The sequence below is a fragment of the Carassius gibelio genome, chromosome B15 (assembly GCF_023724105.1).
Source record: "Carassius gibelio isolate Cgi1373 ecotype wild population from Czech Republic chromosome B15, carGib1.2-hapl.c, whole genome shotgun sequence".
Lineage (NCBI taxonomy): Eukaryota > Metazoa > Chordata > Actinopteri > Cypriniformes > Cyprinidae > Carassius > Carassius gibelio.
Genome location: NC_068410.1, coordinates 1,662,930 through 1,684,745, shown reverse-complemented (window position 1 = coordinate 1,684,745; position 21,816 = coordinate 1,662,930). Strand labels below are relative to the sequence as shown.

The window sequence follows — 21,816 nt, the reverse complement described above, 5'->3', positions numbered from 1 at the left end:
TAGAAACACGGTATGATAGAACAGAACAGGTTCGAGAGTATTGCTTACAGTGAACAAAATATCCATGAAACACATAAGAGCACTCTGAACAAAAAATCAAAAGCAAAAAGGCCAGATAAAAAAGGGGGGGAGGGTTAAAATAAAAATGAATTAATACTTATGCTACTGTAACAGCATTCATACAGAGTTCACCTAAACACTTGAGTATAATAAAATAATCAAATGTAGCTGACACAGTGTTAATCAGAAATCTTTATTAGACATAACACATATGCTGGGAACCACAAAGATTTGATGCATGCTATACTTGCTTACGACAGTAACTGCTTTTTCTTTTTAATACATCTCAAACTATAACTCTGCATTAGCATCATTCATTTAGCATCGACTGAAGAAAGATTTTTCTCTCTTTCTCTGAGTTAGTCAACAAAGCAAATGAATCATCATTTGCTGATAGAAAGGAAAGTTAAATACTATAACATTTTATTTTATTCAAATGAGATAAATACGTTTTCGTATCGACAGAGAAGTGATCTGGTGCTCAAAGAACCAGAGACACACTGCACAATTTTTGGCTGTCCCAGATGAAAGATTGGCATCGGGTTGTGGTGAATGCAAGGTCAAAGCACTGAACAACATTCATTAGGAAAACAAGGTGTCAATAATGCAGAATGATAGTTAAAGGCAGTTCATCATTGAATTCATTGATGTCATCTCTGTTCAGTTGAAATAGTGTCTGTTTTAATTTGCAATCAAGTCAACGATATCGCTGTAGATGAAGTGACCCCAACTAAGCAAGCCAGAGGCGACAGCGGCAAGGAACCGAAACTCCATCGGTGACAGAATGGAGAAAATTTGAATTTGAAATTGATTGTTTCACGATCCCAATCTTTCAATCTTTGTTGAAAATTGTTCAGTGTGTCTCAGGCTTAAGAAGTGCCAGGAAATGCCTAATATGGACAAACACATCTATGCAGCTACGCTTAAGAAAACAAAAAGCAGAATGAACTGGGGAAACATTAAGACAATAAACACAAGAAATTCAATCTATGAATGATGCAGTGCTAATTTACATATAATTTATTACAGTACAGAATCTATAAAGTATATTTTCTACTTTATTCTGTGCAGAAAATGTAAATAATTGTTTGTAGCATATAAAACAATCATAAAAGTGCCTACTGAAAAAATTATAGATTACAAATCATTGATTATTGTCCAGCAGTGTATTTGATTTCTTATATCATATTCAAAGTACAATATAAAAAAAATGTATCCTTGTATAAAAAAAATAAATGCATGAATACATAAAATTATTGTATTTGACAGCTACGCCCCTGGGGCCTCATTTATAAAATGTTGCACAGAAACCATCCTAAATTTGATCTTACAATAATTTCTCAAACATGTGTACATGTGATTCATAGAATGAACGTACTCACCGAAAACACACGTATGCCTCTCTTTCAAATGTGAATTCTATCAATCGCAAATGAATGGTTTTAGCTCTCTGCCTTGTAAAAAACTCTTTATTAGTGTCATTAACATTTAAAAGATCACCAGTCATCATCTAAATTCTTTAGTTTGGAACATCGAGCTGCAAGAACAGCTTACATTTCCAAAAACCTGCAGTACTCTGACAAGAAAAAGTGCGAGAACCTGTTGTGATGCTAGGCACTCTTCCATGTAAACGAAAGCTTTTACAAATATGACTGTTAGCGTAGATTTAAGCCTACACACACTCTATGATCAAATCTGAACATGCAAACTTTATAAATGAGGCTCCTGGTGTGACAAAACATTAGCTTAAACACAATACTTTTAAAGTTTTTTTTTAAAGTATTGGATTACATACATTTCTACATGTGCCATTTCATGCCATATCAACTAGCATCTAACAATACACAAACACGTTTTTTTTTTTCTAACCTATGTTTCTCCATAAAAGCTGCTGTAATTTCCCCCTCACTAAGCATTTAAATAATTAAGGGGAAGTAATCCTGTGAAGGCAGTTAAAGAATGCCCCGTCACTGTAAACTGACCTGTCAATCATCTTGTCACATTTAACATCTTCCACTTTTCATTTGATTTAACTTCCTACAGTACTGGAGAGAAGAGAGGCAGCTCGTTGATCTGACAGTCGCGGGTCTTTCATGCGGAGATTTCTGCTCATATTTTCTGCATAATGATGCATTTAAAAGTTAACGACTGAATGGATGTTTATAAAATTATACATTACTGATGAAGATGAAAAATAAAACGGACAACTCTAAATAAATATTTTTTACCAGGTTAATTGTTGATCATTAGTAACTCAAACCCAGTGGCGGTTTTTTATCTTTTTATTGAATAACCTAATTAACTTGGGGATTAAGTATAAACATATTAATGATGACAGATCTAATGATTGGATCTGCAATTAGGGAAATTGAAGAGAAGAGATCCAGTCTGGAGATGATCAGGAACAGTTGATTTGATTCAACCTGTTCTTTTTCATCAGTAGTGTTATTTGAGATTTTAATTTTGTGAAGATTCAATGACAAACTAGCTAACAAAATGTTTATTATAAAAAACTAATAAGATGAGGCATGGCATAAGCCTACACTATATGCTGTATTAGGATATACTGACTCATAAATGACAGAACGTTTAGCAAACAAAGAGGATTAAAATAAAAAAATAAAAATAAAAGAGAGCATCTGTAGCATAATGTGAGGTAAACAGTAATGATAAACTTTTCAAAATGAAAATAAAACTAAAAGAAAAGTATAACTAAACTTGCTGTCGGTGACAGTGCTGTAAGTTTGTTTTAATTCCACACAAGATTACCAACATGTTCACCTTCTCTGGTTTCAGAAGTGGTCTTTTACTTTACTTTAGCGTGAAAACCATCAATATTTGCATCATTTTTGCTGAGTGCGTCTATGAAACTCCTGCCGACACGGGGAGAATAAACAGGCTCTACACTCGAAGCACTGCGCTGTCATGTGATGTTTCTCATGAGTTTAACAACACGGTGGTCGTGCCAGAGCGACCGCTCACAAATTTCACAATCAGTTGATGATGTCACAAAGATTGACAGTGGTGGGCGTGTCTTATTGAGGTGAACTCGTCCCCTGCTGCTCATCCTCTTAGTTTTCACCCTCTTGAGACTGCAGTGGGGTCATTTCCATCTGTTCCCCATCTTTGCCTTCTTCGGAAGCTTAAAGAAAATAGAGATCACAGAAATTAAAAAGAACAGGAAAAAAACTGTTCTGCTTCATATAAATCTACACATGTATGATCTTACAGCTCCACTTGATTGTCTCTATACATGCTGAAACAACAGAACATTAAACAAATATAATGACAAAATACAAAGATAATATTATCACAATATGAAGTCTTTCCTTGAAAACCTAAAAGCGATTGGCTTCAAAAGATACATGGAGGGAGAGATTATTGACAAATAAAGATTATCATTGAATAAAGCATTTTCGGGTCTACTTTATTATAGGGGTGTGTGGTCTTTATTGTCTATGATATGGGTTGTTGTTTTACCGTTGTGCAAACTCACTTTTTCGAGTATGTTACTCACATGGCAACAAAGACTTTCCTGAGGATTCACTACTTGATGAAGTCTATGATTAAAACCACGCTGTGTATTGTGAATAACACATATATATATATATATTTGTGCAAACCCGTGCCTCAGAACGCGCACAAATATAAGATCTCTCTGAAGTATTTTGTTTAAATGGACAAAATGCCCGTTTTGGTGAGTATCCTACAGCAGACATAGCGGCTGAACACAGGCCACTGTATCAGTGCATTCTCTTAAAGTGACAGTCTTTAAATTTAAAAATAAATTTAAAATTTAAATTTATGCATTTAGATGACGCTTTTATCCAAAGCGACTTACAGTGGATTCAGGCTATCAATTTTTACATATCATGTGTTCCCGGGGAATCGAACCCCCAACCTTGCGCTTGCTTGCTTGCTAACGCAACGCTCTACCAGTTGAGCTACAGGAACACAGTCTTTATACTGAACAGCAACAACAAAGATAACTTTAATAAAGAATTAATAAGCTTTTATAACTTTAATAAAGAATAATTTTTAATTTATGCAGTCCAATATGCAATGCTGTTTTACATTTAATTACTTTATTCAATTTCTGTATATGTATATATTTGTGCAAGTAGTAAAACTACACAAAATTTGCTCTTTTACGTCATTGAAAGCTTGGCACACATTTACATTAAAAACAATGCAATTCAGTGCACAGCAGACATGACGTGAACCCCATAGTGTCATATTTATTTATCCATGACAGGCCTAAACTAGCCAAGGTACCAGCACATAGTCACACCCTTATAGAACTAAGATAGCATTACACATATAATCTGGGATGAACAAGCACATACAAGTGGATGACCAGAACTGTTTCTGTTTCTGTTTAAATGTGTATTAATTAGAATAAATGTTGTTCTACTCACCATCGATCACATTGAATCTCCTGAATCTGTTCCGTTTGCTGTTGAGGACCTGTAGTTGAAAATGTCCAAAGTCTACATCTTTGATTTTTGTGATAGTCAGAGATCCATTGATCAGCAGTTCGTTTAGCTGCAGTCTGCCTCTGAAGCTTTCATTAATAACAGGTAGTCCTGATTCAGCTTTAACAACAAGATGGTTTTTAACTCCAAAGGTCCACAGGATCAGATCTCCTTCCTTTATTTCAATATCAGTCTTTAGAGTGACAGATTCTCCAACCTTTACTTGCACTTCCTCCACTTGATGTGAAAACAACACACATAGATACAAATACAGAAAACAAAGTGTGAATTAATTTAATTTGCATTTTCAAGTTAATTTTGATAGCATTTTTTTAAACCTAGTTTATGTTCGTAGTTTCAGCTCCTCTGAAATTGGAATAAATGATAACTACCTAGGATTCATCATCACAACTTTTCTTGTAATATTGTGATTTCTCTCAAAACATTTCTACTTCTCTTCTGCAATTTTACCCAAGGCTCATTCACACCAAGAACGATAACTATAAAGATAACTATATTAGCATCCACACAAAAGCACAATATTGTTTGTTTATTTTAAGCGCATGCTGCAGTTTGTCTGTTCAAGCTTTAAGTGCTCAAGCTCTTCAAAGCAGAATAGACTGTGATTGGCTGACAATATTTTTAGCACTCATCAGCTGAAACTGTATCGCTATCATTATAGTTGTGATGTGGACACTATTCTTTTGAATTTAGAAAGGTTTTTATAAATATCTTTATTGTTACTGTGCATGGTGTGAACAGACTTTTAGTTTCATAACTTCAGGATATGTCTATAAGAAAATTTCACAATACACATTCTTTTGAAGCAGATTCACTGAAATTCATAATGTTTCTGTTTATAACATATATTAATGCCTCAGTTCAGAGAGAAGTGATGAAATAGTTCACATCTGGTGATGATATAACAGTCAAGTGTTAGTTTTTTTGTTTTTTTTACTTTCATCAAAATGAATTTATTCTGATAATGTTACAACTTTATATCTTACATTTTTATTTCAACAATGAAAAACAAAAATTAACAGTAACTAAAATTATGTTACACTTTGGGAATTTGTGTTAAGCTCAGATAATTTAAACTGTTCACACAGTGCATGATTATTGATCTACTCACCATTGACAGTAACAAAGAATCTCTTCTTGTATTTGGTTTTTCTGGTTTTGCCGGAGATCTGTACTCTGTAGACTCCAGAGTGAATGGTCCTGATATAACTGATAATGAGATCTCCAGTCCTACCACCCAGCTGCACTTTGTTTCTGAATCTCTCATCAGTAACCTTACAATTTATATCATCATCTGTAATGGTCCATCCACTGAATTGGGTTATTGGATTGTTGTCATGTCCGAACCACCACTTTATCTCATCACCGTTATGTAGTTTGGTACCAGTCCGTAGAGCGACAGTTCTTCCTTCCATCTCGGACACTATCTCAACAGTTACAGACACACATGGAAATAGAACAGAAATGTTCAGAAGATCTTTACAAAGAGCATGTTTTGGCATATTGTTGACATAAAATGCTTTGTGCCAGTCTAGCTCAAAAGGGTGCTGATTTCATGCATCAGCTAGTTCAGACAGTCCTGCCTTTGACATCTGCCTGATCCACATTGAACCAGCCCCTTATGCTTCCTCTCGCAGATGGTGGTTCCACGGGAGGTTGGCCCCACGTTGCTATTTCGGGCTAAGCCCGGCCAGGCCCCATGAGGTGAGGTGAGGCCACCAGGCGCTTGCATTTAAGCCACTGCCCCCAAATTATTGGGGACTTCATATTCATGTGTGTTTTCTAAGTAGGCCTATTGTTTTGGAGGTTTACAACTGGTGGACTTTTAATTTAACACAGTTTATTTCAGATCCAACCAATGAGCAAGGCCATATTTTGGATTGGTTTTATCTCTGGGCCTTCCAATTTGTTATGTTAATGTTTTAAATTATGGTCTGTCTGATCACATGCCTGTAATTTTTAACGTTATTATGTCATGCAAACCTGTTTTTTTCACAGTCAGGTGTGTTTCGTTCTCATCTTATTGCATCATCCACGGCTGAACAATTTTCTGAGGTTTATAACTCCTCTTCATTTGTGAATGTGATTGAGTATCCTTCTCCTTCTGTGGCCCCTGATGAGCTGTTGATTTTTTTTATTCTGTTTGCTCCAAAGATGTAGTGGCCCTTTATAAAGTTAGGAAACCTAAACTTAATCCAACTCCATGGCTTGACAACTACAGTATACTTGTTCTCTGAGGCAGGAATGCAGAAAGGCTGAACGGAAATGGAGAAAGGATAAGCTACAGGTTTCACTTCAATTTATAAGGCAGTGTTTTTCAGACTACCAGAACTGCAAGGCAAAATTATTATCATATCACAGAATGATAATATCCCCCTTTTAATCCCCCTGCAGCACTTTTTTCAACAATTAATAGACTTCTCAGTCCAACTGTATGTTCTACCTTGACCCCCTCATTGGAGGAATCTGAAATGTTTCTGACATTTTTTTGTGGAAAATGTAGAAAAGATTAGAATTAGTCTGCCTACATCTTTAGTTGAGTTTGTGATGTCATCAGCTTATGTAAGTAGTTTTAAGATATTTGAGCTGGTGTCTCTGCTGCAAGTTATGGACATCATTATGCATTTGAAGCCTACATCTGGTGATTGCGATGTGGTTCCTTCATGTCTTCTTAAGTAGATGGTTGATGTTGTTTGGCCGAGTATTACTTATATTGTTAACAGTAGTCTTCATAAAGTTGTTCCAACAGGCCTTAAGCAGGCGGTTATTCAGCCACTTCTTAAAAAGCCTAATTTAGACCTGCTAGAACTGAAGAATTATTGGCCCATCTCAAAACTAACATGCCTATCAAAGATTTTAGAGAAGGTGGTTTATTCCCAGTTGATGTAATTTTTTATTCCCATGATTACATTTTTCTCAAGTAAGCATGAGATCTTAGACAAATTTCAGTCAGGTTTTAGGGCAGATCACAGCACTGAGTCTTTTAAGAGTTGTTAATGACCTCTGTATAATCAGTAATGCAGGTAACACAGGAGCTCTAATTTTATTGGACTTATGTGCAGCTTTTGACACAATACAGTAGATCACGTGATTCTTATAAAGTGGTTATCCTATTTAATTGGAATTAGTGGGACGGTTTTAGAGTGGTTCAAGTCTTATCTGTCAAATAGATCTTTCTCTGTAAAGTACGGTAAGTTTGTTTCAACGGCATTGCCTGTTACCTGTGGGGTCCCCCAGGGTTCTGTTATTGGCCCTATTTTCTTGTATATGTTGCCCCTGGGCTCAAATTAAAAAAAATATATGGCATGTCTTTTGTATGTCTTTTTCACTTGTATGTGGATGATACACAGATCTGTTTACCTAAGAGAGTGGGAGAGAACAATCTTTTTAATTTGTTATTTACATGTCTAGAGAAGTTTAAGAGCTGGATGACTCAAAACCTGCTTCAGTTCAACCAGAGTTATACTTGTTTGTATTTATTTTTTTGGCCCTGCCAGAGGATGTTTAGATATGTCCACATATTTGGGTTCAAGGTCAGATTATTGCCATAACCAAATAAGGAATTTAGGTATGGTGTTTGATCCAGAGCTGAAATTTGAGAAGCAGATTAATGCTGTAGTAAAGAATTGTTTTTTCCATATGAGATCTTTTGCTCGACTAAAGCCTCTTCTGTTAAGAAAACACTTAGAAAAGGTTATTAATGGCTTTGTTTTGTATAGTCTGGACTATTGCAATGAGTTGTATGTGGATTCCTGGCAGACCAGCATTTCATACTTGCAATTAGTTCAGAATGCAGCAGCTAGACTGCTATTGGGTGCTAAGAAAAGTTATCATATCTCACCGATTTTAGATTTTCAATGGGATATTAGGGACTGTGACATCCTTTGTTTGTCTGAAACATGGCTCACGACCTCTGTCCCAGGCACTGCTGTAACGCCGTCTGAAAACTCTGTTTTACGAATGGACAGGACAGCCGAGGCCGTTAAATCCACAGGTGGTGCAGTGTGTTTCATGATCAACAAGAAATGGTGTGACCGCAGGAATATCTACACTCTGTCGCGCTCCTGCTCGCCTCATCTGGAACATCTATCCATTATTTGACTCACCCCCGGGAGCTTTCATTGATCATCATCACTGCTGTTTACATCCCACCACAGACAGACACCAGCTTGGCTTTGTCTGAGCTTTACGATGCACTCAGCAGCAACATAAACAAACATCCTGACGCTGCTATTACCATCGCTGGGGACTTGAATAAAGCCAGTCTCATGCAGGTTTTGAATTTTTAGCAACATGTTTCCTGTCCAAACAGAGGACCAAATAGACTGGATCATTGCTACTCTCAGTTTTAGAATGCTTACAAAGCTCACTCTCACTACCGGCTTTTGGCAAATTGGACCATGCCTCCATTTTCCTCACATTGGAATATAAACAAAGGCTCTTTTAAGAATCCCCCGGTGCAGAGGGTCCTGACGCACTGGTCCACACACTCAGAAGTCACGCTACAGGTGGCTCTTGATGACGTAGACTGGGACATGTTCCAAGCGAGTTCATCTGACGTCAGTGAGTTCACAAATGTAGCATTAAGCTTTGTAAACATGCTAGCCGAGCAAGCAACTGAAACAATAACTATAAGGACCTTCTCAAATAAAGCAGTAAATAAACGCACTGCTGCATACAACGCCGGCCTTTTATCAAAAAACATGAGCGAGAACAAAGCATTGTGCTATGCTCTCCGATGCTAAGTAAGTGCCGCCAAACACCGGTACAGGGAACAAATAGAGTCTCATTTTCAGCTCAATGACTCCTGACTAGGGATGGGTATCGTTAAGGTTTTAACGGTATTACTACTCTTACCGATACTGCTTAACAGTCCGGTACTTTAACGGTATTCTTATCGGTACTTTGTGTTGTGTGTGTGTGTGTGTTTTTTTTTAAGAACAAGTTGAGAACAGAACTAACATTTCTTTATTTTTTTTATGTAAAATTAATAATGGGCTTGTCTTGGACCAGAGATTCAACATGATTTTAGCATACATACCTGACGTAGATGGGGCAACAACCAGAGACGAGCTAGCTAGGCAGTCAATACACATAATGCACTTTTGAAAGATGCTTTGACAGATTGCTTGTGTTTCTGCCCTTACATGCAAATATTGTTTTGCACTTATGACAACGAGGGTTGTCAGCATTAACTCTAGTGAATTATAACCACACTTTGGAATGTTTTGCTCTCTCCGCCATCGTCACTCTTTGTAATAAGCGGGAGTTTTCGTACTGTTATGCGTGTACCGTGCTTGTTTTTGTTGTGTGTGTGTGTGTGTGACTGACAGAAAGCCTCCGCGGCGCACATGCGAGTTCTTGCAGATCTCACAGACAAACGTCTTAATAATATCACAAATTAGAAATGTTTGGTGAGATAAAATGTGCACGATAACATTAAGCAAATCTCTTCGCCATCGTCATTCTTTATTATTAAGCAGGAGTTTACGTACAGTTAATGCATGTGCGTGCGCTGGTTGTGGTGTGTGTGTGTGTGTGTGTGTGTGTGTGTAAGTGACAGACAGCCTCCGTGGCATGCATGAGAGTTCATGCAGATCTCACGGACAAACGTCTTAATATGATCGCACATTAGAAATGTTTGGCGAGATTAAACGTGCACGACAACATTATTAAGCAAAAATACATAGTACACCGTCAGATCTTACTGATACTACGGTCTTTCATAATTTCGCCCCAGGGCCAGTTTAATACCGGGTTTCGGTACCCATCCCTACTCCTGACGCATGTGGCAAAGACTAAGAACCATCTGTGCCTTTGGAAACAAACCCTCTGCAAAAGTGAGAGCAGATCTGTCACTGACTGACGAACTAAACTCTTTCTACGGCCGCTTCGAAAACAATCTAAGCAGTGCGAGTCTGCCGATCAGCGCATCAGGAAGCAGCACTCAGAGCAGCGATCATCATGTGATCACCGTGTCGGAGGACGAGGTTCGGAGGGCCCTAAAGCGAGTGAACATCAGGAAAGCAACTGGACCTGATGGGATATCTGTCCATGTTCTGAGGTCCTGCGCTGATCAGCTCGCTGGTTTGTTTACATCTATCTTTGATGAGTCCCTTGTTACATCAGTGGTTCCTGCCTCCTTCAAAAAATCTGTCATCATCCCTGTGCCTATGAACAATAACCCCTCTTGTTTGAATGACTGTTGCCCTTACATCAATAGTCATAAAGGTCTTTGAAGGACTGGTTAAAAAAATTACATTTGCTCCTCCATCCCTGATACTTTGGACCCTTTTCAGTTTGATAACAGGAACTATGCAAGGCTGCTGTTCATCGACTATAGCTCAGCTTTCAATACTACAGTTGCCATAAATCTAGTTTCTAAACTCACAGACCTCTGCCTGAATTCTTCACCATGCAACTAGATTCTTGACTTCCTCACCGGCAGACCTCAAGTGGTGAAACTAGGCCAGTACACCTCCAGCTCCATCACCCTGAACGTAGGAGTCCCACAGGGCTGTGTCCTGAGTCCCCTGCTCTTCTCTCTCTACACACATGACTGCGTGTCTTCGCACAGCTCCACATCCATTATCAAATTTGCTGATGATACTGTGGTTCTGGGCCTCATTCACAACAATAATGAGACCGCATACTTGGATGAGGTAGAGAAACTAGCATCATGGTGCCAGGACAACTGTCTCTCTCTGAATGTGAGCAAAACTAAAGAGCTGATTGTGGACTTCAGGAAGAGACAGCAGCAGCCCTATACTCCTCTTATGATCAGAGGGACCCCTGTGGAGAGGGTGAGCAGCTTCAAGTACCTTGGTGTAAACATCTCAGAGGACCTCACTTGGACTACTCACATTCAAACACAGGTTAATAAAGCCAGACAAAGACTGTACCATCTGCGACAGTTGAGGAAATTCAGGGTCTCACCAGCAATCCTGAAAACTTTCTATTCTGGGGCTATATAAAGTGTATTGACTCAGTGTATCTCAGTGTGGTATGGGAACAGCTCCAGTCAAGACTGCAAAGCCCTGCAGAGAGTTGTGCGCATCTCTGGGTCTGCTCTCCCCTTTCTACAGTACATCTATCACAAATGCTGCAAAAGCAGAGGTGTTAAAATCAAAGACTCCACCCACCCCAGTAACCATCTTTTCACTTTGCTGCCATCTGGTAAGTGCTTCTGTAGCCTGATGGCAAAAACTGAGAGACTCAGGAGGAGTTTCTTCCTCCAGGCCATCAGACTCCTAAACTCAAAACCAGCCTCTTAACATCTTCATGTCTCCACTTAATATTCACTTAATCAGTAAGATATTCATCATTCTCTAACTCATATTGACATACTGACAGTTTCAACCTGTTTGCACATTGCCTCTTGTACATTCCTGTGTATCTTAATATTTAAGACTACATTGTACTCCCATGCACATTTTTCTATTCTATATTTAACTCTACAGTATACATCCTTTTTATATTTTATTCTCATATTTTTATTGTTTACTTTTATTTCATGCATGGAGTGGACCTCACTCACATTTCACTGTTGGTTATATATGCTCTATATAATTGTGTATGTGACGAATAAAAATCTTGAATCTTGAATTCTCTGTGGCTACCAGTGAACTGCAGGATGAAATATAAAACTCTTGTGTATGTTTTTAAAACAATGCATTGTTGGGCCCCTGCTTACGTGTCTAAGTTCATTGCTGTTCGTTAAGCACCTAGGTCTCTAAGATCCAATAATTTATTTAAGTTATTTCTTACTGTCCCTCATACTCATTTAAAGTCAATAGTGAATCAGGCCTTAGCTTAGCTGGGACCGAGGCTCTGGAATAGCCTTCCTCAGGAACTTAGAGAGGTCACATCTTTAAATGCTTTTAAAATTGAAGTCAAAAACTACGTCTTGTCTTTAGCCTTTGAGAGGGTGGGCTAGTCTTCGTTGTTTAATAGGATGTGTCTTGTTTTAAGTTTTGTGTTTTACTGCAATGTTTTTTGATTGTACAGCACTTCGGTCTGCAGGTGCAGTTGTAAAGTGCTCTATAAATAAAGTGAATGAATGATGGTGATAAAACCAAAATAAAATATGTATGTTTTTTTTTGTTTTTTTTGCTACAGGGCAGGACAGGGGAAGGGAAGAGATATATAAATTGAAAACAAAAGGTTCTAGGCATTAATACTTACCCTCTTGATTTTTGATTCTAGAGATCCTGCGGCGATAGTAAATCACAACAGCAGCTAAAAGTCCAGCCAGCAGCAGAACAGCAACAACTATTCCAACTATCACAGCTGAAGACCATCCCAAATCAGCTGCAAAGAGACAGTAAATTATTAGAGAACAAAATATTGTTCATGATTCAGGACTGACAGGTGTACAGTAGGCTATACACACATACAATATGTTACTTTCCACATTAGCTTATAGTGGACCTTAGGCTTGCTTTGGTTATCTGTGTTACTGGTGTTAAACTGTGTTCATACACAGATCACATTACCTTCTGATGTCATCTGACTGACAAGACCATGGCAGAGGATTTGGTACACAACAGATCCTGAGTGTCATTGACAAATATATTACATTGTAAAATATGCGATCAGTACATGGATGTTTTTTTTTTACATGGATGCTTTAAAATATTTAATTAGCAATTAAAATTGTTATCTTTTAAAACTGTTATTTTTTAAATCACAACTACTCAGTGCTGATTTTTGATTAAGGCAATGTATGTTCACAAGAAACATGCTGGATGATGACATCACTGAATTCAATGATGAACTGCCTTTAACTGAAAATGTTGTGTTTATTATTGTCCTTTTGCATTGACACACTATTTCCTATTTAATGGTGTAAAGCTGCTTTGACACAATATGTATTGATAATAGCACTATTATATATATATATATATATATTTTTTTTTTTAATTGTAAAAAATTATATGATCAAAAAGACATGCCAACATACAGTATGTTTTTGTTTCTATTACTTTTAAAATATGTTAACCATGTTTCAACTTGTTTAAGTTATGCAACATTCAGCTGTTTTAAGTCAGTTCAGTGTAATGTAAGTTAAATTGACTTGTAAAGTTAATTTGATTCAACAAAAAATTTAAGGCACCAACTAATTTTTTACAGTGTGATATTTATTTTGTTTTGCTGCTGATATCATATTGCCTAACCCTACTGTAAAGCATTAATATATATATATATATAATATATATATTTTGTATCTGTAATTATAGTACTAGTAAGAAATAGAAGCCAGCTTTTTTTCCATGTTTATTTGATTATTCCCAGATACTTTGTGCTAAACTGCTTTAATCTGAAACTCACCCCTGACAGAAACAAGGAACTGCTTTGAGCTCCCGCGGCCTCTGATCTGTACTTCATACAGTCCAGCGTGTTCGGTTCTGGCGTTTGTGATGGTCAGAGATCCAGTTTGATCTAGTTTTAGTCTGTTTCTGAATCGTTCATCAGCATCATTTAATGAGTGATTGTCAGTTCCTACATCAATTTTAGCTAGGAGGAGGCCTTTATCTCCAAACCTCCATATGACCAGATCATCTTTCTGTAATTCAGCAGCATCATTCTGTAGAATCACAGATTCCCCTATATTCACTGACACTGACTTCACTCCATCTGTCTCTTCAACCACATCTGGAAAACAAACAGACCAGAACTGATTCATAGAGATTTTTGTAACAACATGAAATCATACTGTGTGATATCATGAAACCTGAAACAAGATGACTTTCTTCTTCAAGAGATTTTCTTAAGATACTCACCAATGACATTTACATGAAATATCTTGGATGTGGTCTTTTTGCTAGAGATTGTTAGTTTATATTGTCCCGAGTGTATCTTCCTGGTGTTTCTGATGGTGAGAGAGCCAGTTTGTTGGTCCACCTGCAATCTGCCTGCGAATGTCACATCATCGGTGAAAAAAATTGAGGTCAAGTCGTTCTTTCTAGTTATTGTAGATATGACTGATTCTTTAGGTCCAAATCCCCAGAGTATAGTATCGTCGTTCAGTATTTCAGAAAGATTGGTGTGTAGAATTACAGAATCTCCTTCCATCACTGACATTTTCTCTTCAGTTTCTGCATTACAAACACCTGTAGAACATAAATGAATTATTATAGATATAGATTAGTTTAGTAACCTCAGTGAACAGACTCAACTGGAAACATTTGAGTAAACAAAATCAGTTTGTTGAAATAACTTGTTTAACTGGTTTAAAAGAGTACAAAACAATGTTCTACAGCGATGGCAAACCATAAGCCTCCATTTATTCTTCTCAGAGTATTCAACGTTATGCAAGTTGTGATGTTAAATAAGTAAGTAAGGGATCATCAACAGCTAGCCATGCGTTAAAGGATTTTAAAGGGGTCCTATTATGGTTTTCCACTCTTTCAACTTCCACTTCAAAGTCCACTTCGAAAGGAGATACTTTATTTAACAGAAATCACTTTTCAAAAACTACAGCTAATGACTCGTTTGGACTACAATGCATATTTTCCGGGATTTGTGACGTCACAAATACTGACGAGTGGGACGAGACCTGGTCGAGCTGCACTAGAGAAGGCAGCGAGTGTTCACTGTGTCACAGACACGCTAGATTTCCAAAGACAGACGACCTTACAGTGATTACAATAATCCAGTATAAATCACTGGCCCAGATAACCAATCACAACACACAAGCCCAGCTAACTGAGCAACCTAGTATGAGAGCCTGTTCTAGTACACCATCAAAACAAAATCAAGGCTTTGTAAAAGAGCATAATAGGACCCCTTTAAATGCAATGGAATAACAAACACATGGGAAAACCGCTCAGAAATGTCAGACAGGCTAAACAAAACTTTGGAGTGAGTGAGAGTGATTGTGGTGCTTATGTGTGTGTGTAAATGAGGTACAGGTGTGGTAAGGAAATTGGCTGATGAATGAGGTGCAGGTTTGGCAATGTGATTGTGATGCATTGACTCATGGGAGATGTAGTTTGGGTGTGGTGCAACAGTATGAGAGGTGCTAGTGTCCAAGTGATGATATGGTGACATCTGGTGGTTGATGGGTGGAATGGTCCTGAGACTCCAATAATCAAATAAGCACAAAACAGCCTGACAGCCCCTCGCGGACGACTGTCGCGCACAAATGAAAAACTAAACACAAAATAAAGCCCAAGCCTGGTTCTGTCTCGTCCTTCACTGTCGTCGCTCCTCTTTTGTATCTTTCCGATCTCCTCCGTGGGACTCGAGACCTCGCTCTGTTCCCACGGCTCTTGCCCCGCCCACTCGTCACAAATGTTAATATTAGGGCTTGACGATTAAACGAAAAGTAATCGAAACCGAAATTTAGAACCTCTAACCGACGTAATTTTCCCATCTTTGTTATTTCGGTTATTTCCTGAAAATACTACCCCCTTAAAAACATCTGTAGCCACATGATTCTACCTGTCAGTGGCATAAAAGCATAACACAGAGATGAACGCCGGTTCAACACAGTGATGGTGCGCGAGCGGTGAGCCTTGAGTCTTCACTAAACTTTGTCAGTTGTATTTGTTTTATGGTTTGGACGTTCAAGCAATTAGACGATCGGATGTGTATGTGTATTATATGGAGCTACCATGTTCGCGCAGCTGCAACACCTCTCTCCCAGGTCCTCACCGCCACTCCTCGCACTCACGACGAGTGGATCTTGAACCCGGGTCTCCGGCATGAGACAAGGAGGCTAAAAGACTGCAGCCACTAGCGTCTGTCGCTAGTGCGTCTCTAGAGATCGGGAAGTGAGGTTTACCTGCACAGCACCTACTCGCTGGCCTCCGTTACACCTGGCTGGTGGTTGCTTGACTGTCCCAGTCGAAAAAAGTGGATGTTAGAGGCATTGTTTAGTGTGAAGGGAACTTGTAGTATTTATGGTAAGGGCATTTTATTTAATTTTTTTTTTTTTTTTTTACCTAATGTTCCTTTGTTGTAAAGGACTGTGTTTTCCCTTTAAGGGATGCATGGTTACCATTTACTTTAGATTTAATACTTTTGTTATCTTTTTTTATTTCTTTTGCTCTGTGAATTTGGAACCCGAGTGTCAGAGGAGAGATTAGGCCCCAAAAATACTCGATTAATAGTGACTGTGTTATGATGCTGACTTGTGTTACCTGTGTTGCCCATTGTTAATTAAGTTGTTTTTTCTTTTATTTTGTAGGTTAAGTTTTGGTTTCTTAAGCCGGTGGTGGTCACCTGGTTGCCCTCACTGTGTGGATGGCAGTGTTGAGGTGGCTGGGATGTGTGGGGTTTGATCACTTTATCTTTGTTTTTTACTGTAGAATACTTTTTGCTATTGTGCCACTTCTGTCTTCACTTTCAAGCCCCTTTCACACTGCCATTCCGGCAAATACAGGGGTAAAGTGTTCCTGTAATTGTTCCCTGGTCGCTAGATTTGGCACTTTCACACTGCCAGTGATGACCCGGTATATGTGCGTGCTTTCACACACAACCCTTGAAGATCCCGTAACGACACGTGACATCAGCGCGTGACGTGTAATGTACGAGTCGACAACGCTTGGCACGTTATACTTTTAACTGAAGCAAGCAAACGATCTCTGAGTCAGCGCGGAAAGTGAGGAACTAACTGATCTCTGCTTCATTACAGTTTGCACATATGTTTTCGTCACGAATGTTGATCTTCCTTCAAAACAGCCGGTAAAAAAGTCGCGCGATAACGCGCGTCATCACTTCGATACGGAATTAGATCTGGCTTTTGTTCACACAGCGCTCGTTCCGGATCGATTACCGCAATGTTACTATGTCCCCGACCCGGATTCGATTCGGTAATCAATTCCGGGACGTGGTTGCTTTCACACAGAAGGCGACCAGGCAATGTTACGGGAATATTGCGGGTCCGACGTGCAGTGTGAAAGGGGCTTAGGTAATCTGTGGGCATGGTTTTCTTTTCGTTGTTTCTTTTTTACTGGTATAGCATCAAAGAGTGTTTATGTGATGTTTTGATATTTTTGATCCCGACTGAATAAAGATGTGCCTATTGATCAAAGTCACCTCATGACCCCTTTCGTCTGGTTACTGTTGACCTCTTCAGGTCATCTCAACACACTAGTACTGCTATTTGCATCGCAATATTTGACCAGAAGTGTAAAAATAACAGTTATCTTCATCATTTATGGTTTGTTATTCTGCCAGCTTCAAATCACACAGAGATGTTATAGTGCGGTAAGATCACATTTATTTAAATTAATTATCGAGAGAGAGAGAGAGAGAGAGATGACAGACAGTTGTGTGTGCTGCTGCGTCTGTGTGTGTCTCTACACAAACAATCAATTACTTACTTCAAAAAGAGCACCACTTCATTGCTGAGAAATACACTGATCTAATATCTATTGTATTAATAAAAATCGTGCAGGGAAGCGTTGAGTGGTCTACATTTGGTTTTGTAAATCAAAAATCAAAATATGGTGCAATCTGCAATCTCCGACTCTCTCTCTCTCGGTCTGAGTGTGTGTTTGTGTGTGTGTGTGTGTGTGTGTGTGTGTGTGTGCATCGATTAAAGGCAGTGCATTAATACAGAACGGTGATTAAACTGACTTGGAACTACCTGTGCATTACACAGTTTTACTACATACTTACCAGGCAGTCAATCAGAATCCAGTATTCAGACAGACCAGAACAAAGCACAGAAACCCAGAGTATTCCGCAATATCATCGGGAAACGCCCACGCTCCCTCATTCTTATGGGATTTCTACGACTGTACCTATTGTCCTGTGGCCGAACGAGATAACATTTTTATGGCTGGAGGGAGGCACTTAAATGTCCTGTATGAACGCTTTCCTGTCACATATATAACACATGCACATTAACTCCATGGAATGCAGCAGGTTTCATTCCGAGCAAATTTTGAAAACGGGGCAATGGTCAATAATCTAACTCTGGCTGATGGTTTATTAAACAACGGTTTAAGAATGTGTTTAAATGCAATCATTGTGTGAGACGTCACATCCAGTATGATTGTGTTTGTACTTGAACCGTCTTTAAATGTTTACTCGGACCGGACACACGATGGGTGAATATTTTCAGCAGATATCGACGGCTGATTGAGAAGACACTTGCAATTGTTTAAAACTTTGCCACGTTATTTATAAATGTTGGTTTCGCTTTTAAAAGCTTGAAGACTTAAGTTGATGTCTGAAACCGAAAGTATCATAAACGGAACTAAAAGAATAAAATAAATACACTTACCTTCCAGAATCAACAGAGACAACAATATTATCATCTGCGTGTTTTCGTAGAACCGTGAATGTAATACGAATGATTTATGGAGATGAATTACTATTCTGCTGTTTCGCTGATTCTCCATTCCTTCATCAGAAGCCGCTCCCACACGGAGAAGAGTTTTGCGGCAGACTGCAAGAGAGGGGCGTACCTTAAAGTTGGCAATTGATGGGAAGTTCTCGGATCAAGCCAGCCGCCAAGTAGAAAAGCACGGTCAATCTAGCCGCCACGTTATTTCCAGGGTCGCGTATAAACTGCGTATTACGGTAATACCGTTTGAGAACTGATCTGAATGGAGTGCTCTTCCAGCGAACGCTACTTTTTCCCCCAACACACAGTCCGTTACTGTCTGATGCTGAATACCAAAATAAAAAGCCTCTAATACTCATATTACAAAATAAGAACAATAATATATGTTTGCTGCATCTCTACATTTGAAAAGCTATACAAATAAAAGTTCTAGAATGCACAGACTGGTTCCACCTTAGACAGACAGTACAGTGTCAGCTTCATGCTGCTGCATCTACTTTCAAATATCTATAAAAATAAAAGTTACAGATTGCACAGACCACTTTCACCTCAGATTGAGAGTACACCTTACCACCATCTCAGCTGCATCGTTTCAGGACTGTCTGATGCGTAATTACAAAATAAAAGCCCCCCAAATATCATAAATGAGATGCTGCATCTCTACATTCAAAAATCTATAAAAATAAAAGTTATAGATTGCACAGACCACTTTCACGTCAGATTGACGGTACACCTTGCCACAATCTCAGCTGCATCGTTTCAGGACAGTCTGATATGGAATTACAAAATAAGAGCCTCCCAAATTTCATAAATAAGATGCTGCATCTCTACTTTCAAAAATGTATATTTAAAAAAGTTACAGATTGCACAGACTACTTTCACCTCATATTGAGAGTACACCTTGCCACAATGTCAGATGCATCGTTTCAGGACAGTCTGATGTGTAATTAAAAAATAAAAGCCTCCCAAATCTCATAAATGGGATGCTGCATCTCTATTTTCAAAAATCTATAAAAATCTAAGTTATAGATTGCACAGACCACTTTCACCTCAGATTGAGAGTACACCTTGCCACAATGTCAGATGCATCGTTTCAGGACAGTCTGATGCGTAATTACAAAATAAGAGCCCCCCAAATATCATAAATGAGATGCTGCATCTATACATTCAAAAATCTTTAAAAATAAAAGTTATAGATTGCACAGACCACTTTCACCTCAGATTGAGAGTACACCTTGCCACAATGTCAGCTGCATCGTTTCAGGACAGTCTGATGTGTAATTACAAAATAAGAGCCCCCCAAATATCATAAATGAGATGCTGCATCTCTACATTCAAAAATCTATAAAAATAAAAGTTATAGATTGCACAGACCACTTTCATTTTAGATTGTGAGTACACCTTGCCACAATCTCAGCTGCATCGTTTCAGGACAGTCTGATATGGAATTAAAAAATAAGAGCCTCCCAAATTTCATAAATAAGATGCTGCATCTCTACTTTCAAAAATGTATATTTAAAAAAGTTACAGATTGCACAGACTACTTTCACCTCATATTGAGAGTACACCTTGCCACAATGTCAGATGCATCGTTTCAGGACAGTCTGATGTGTAATTACAAAATAAAAGCCTCCCAAATCTCATAAATGGGATGCTGCATCTCTATTTTCAAAAATCTATAAAAATCTAAGTTATAGATTGCACAGGCCACTTTCACCTCAGATTGAGAGTACACCTTGCCACAATGTCAGCTGCATCGTTTCAGGACAGTCTGATGTGGAATTACAAAATAAGAGCCTCCCAAATCTCATAAACAAGCTTCTGCATCTCTACTTTCAAAAATCTATAAAAACAAACGTTATAGATTGCACAGACCACTTTCACCTCAGATTGAGAGTACACCTTGCCACAATGTCAGCTGCATCGTTTCAGGACAGTCTGATGCGTAATTACAAAATAAAAGCCCCCCAAATATCATAAATGAGATGCTGCATCTATACATTCAAAAATCTTTAAAAATAAAAGTTATAGATTGCACAGACCACTTTCACCTCAGATTGAGAGTACACCTTGCCACAATGTCAGCTGCATCGTTTCAGGACAGTCTGATGTGTAATTACAAAATAAGAGCCCCCCAAATATCATAAATGAGATGCTGCATCTCTACATTCAAAAATCTATAAAAATAAAAGTTATAGATTGCACAGACCACTTTCATGTTAGATTGTGAGTACACCTTGCCACAATCTCAGCTGCATCGTTTCAGGACAGTCTGATATGGAATTAAAAAATAAGAGCCTCCCAAATTTCATAAATAAGATGCTGCATCTTTACTTTCAAAAATGTATATTTAAAAAAGTTATAGATTGCACAGACTACTTTCACCTCATATTGAGAGTACACCTTGCCACAATGTCAGCTGCATCGTTTCAGGACAGTCTGATGTGAAATTTCAAAATAAGAGCCTCTCAAATCTCGTAAACAAGCTTCTGCATAAAATATATAAAAATATATAAAAATAAAAGTTAAAGATTGCACAGACCACTTTCACCTTAGATTGAGAGTACACCTTGCCACAATGTCAGCTGCATCGTTTCAGGACAGTCTGATGTGAAATTACAAAATAAGAGCCTCACAAATCTCATAAATGGGTTGCTGCATCTCTATTTTCAAAAATCTATAAAAATCTATTTTATAGATTGCACAGACCACTTTCACCTCAGATTGAGAGTACACCTTGCCACAATGTCAGCTGCATCGTTTCAGGACAGTCTGATGTGTAATTACAAAATAGGAGCCCCCCAAATATCATAAATGAGATGCTGCATCTCTACATTCAAAAATCTATCAAAATAAAAGTTATAGATTGCACAGACGACTTTCACCTCAGATTGAGAGTACACCTTGCCACAATGTCAGATGCATTGTTTCAGGACGGTCTGATGTGAGATTTTCAAA

General features: G+C 38.3%; 1 protein-coding gene across 1 annotated transcript; it reads right to left on the bottom strand.

The window, feature by feature from the left end:
* Window positions 1-239: 239 nt before the first annotated feature.
* LOC127972502 (uncharacterized) lies at window positions 240-18,983 on the bottom strand. Its single transcript, XM_052576037.1, has 7 exons — window positions 18,796-18,983; window positions 14,339-14,668; window positions 13,887-14,210; window positions 12,741-12,866; window positions 5,668-5,979; window positions 4,479-4,772; window positions 240-3,202 (listed from the first exon to the last, which is right to left on the bottom strand). The coding sequence occupies exons 1-7, from the start codon at window positions 18,911-18,913 to the stop codon at window positions 3,132-3,134; spliced, it is 1,575 nt and encodes a 524-aa protein (XP_052431997.1). The 5' UTR covers window positions 18,914-18,983; the 3' UTR covers window positions 240-3,131.
* Between the last annotated feature and the right edge of the window lie 2,833 nt (window positions 18,984-21,816).

What these genes read in the sequence shown, in the direction of transcription:
- LOC127972502 (XM_052576037.1), bottom strand. Translation starts at nt 18,913, where the DNA reads ATGGAGAATCAGCGAAACAGCAGAATAGTAATTCATCTCCATAAATCA. An exon ending in ATTTCATGTAAATGTCATTG is followed by an intron (nt 14,211 to 14,338) that starts GTGAGTATCTTA and finishes TTTGTTTTCCAG; the next exon opens with ATGTGGTTGAAGAGACAGAT. An exon ending in TAGAATCAAAAATCAAGAGG is followed by an intron (nt 5,980 to 12,740) that starts GTAAGTATTAAT and finishes CTGTTGAGATAG; the next exon opens with TGTCCGAGATGGAAGGAAGA.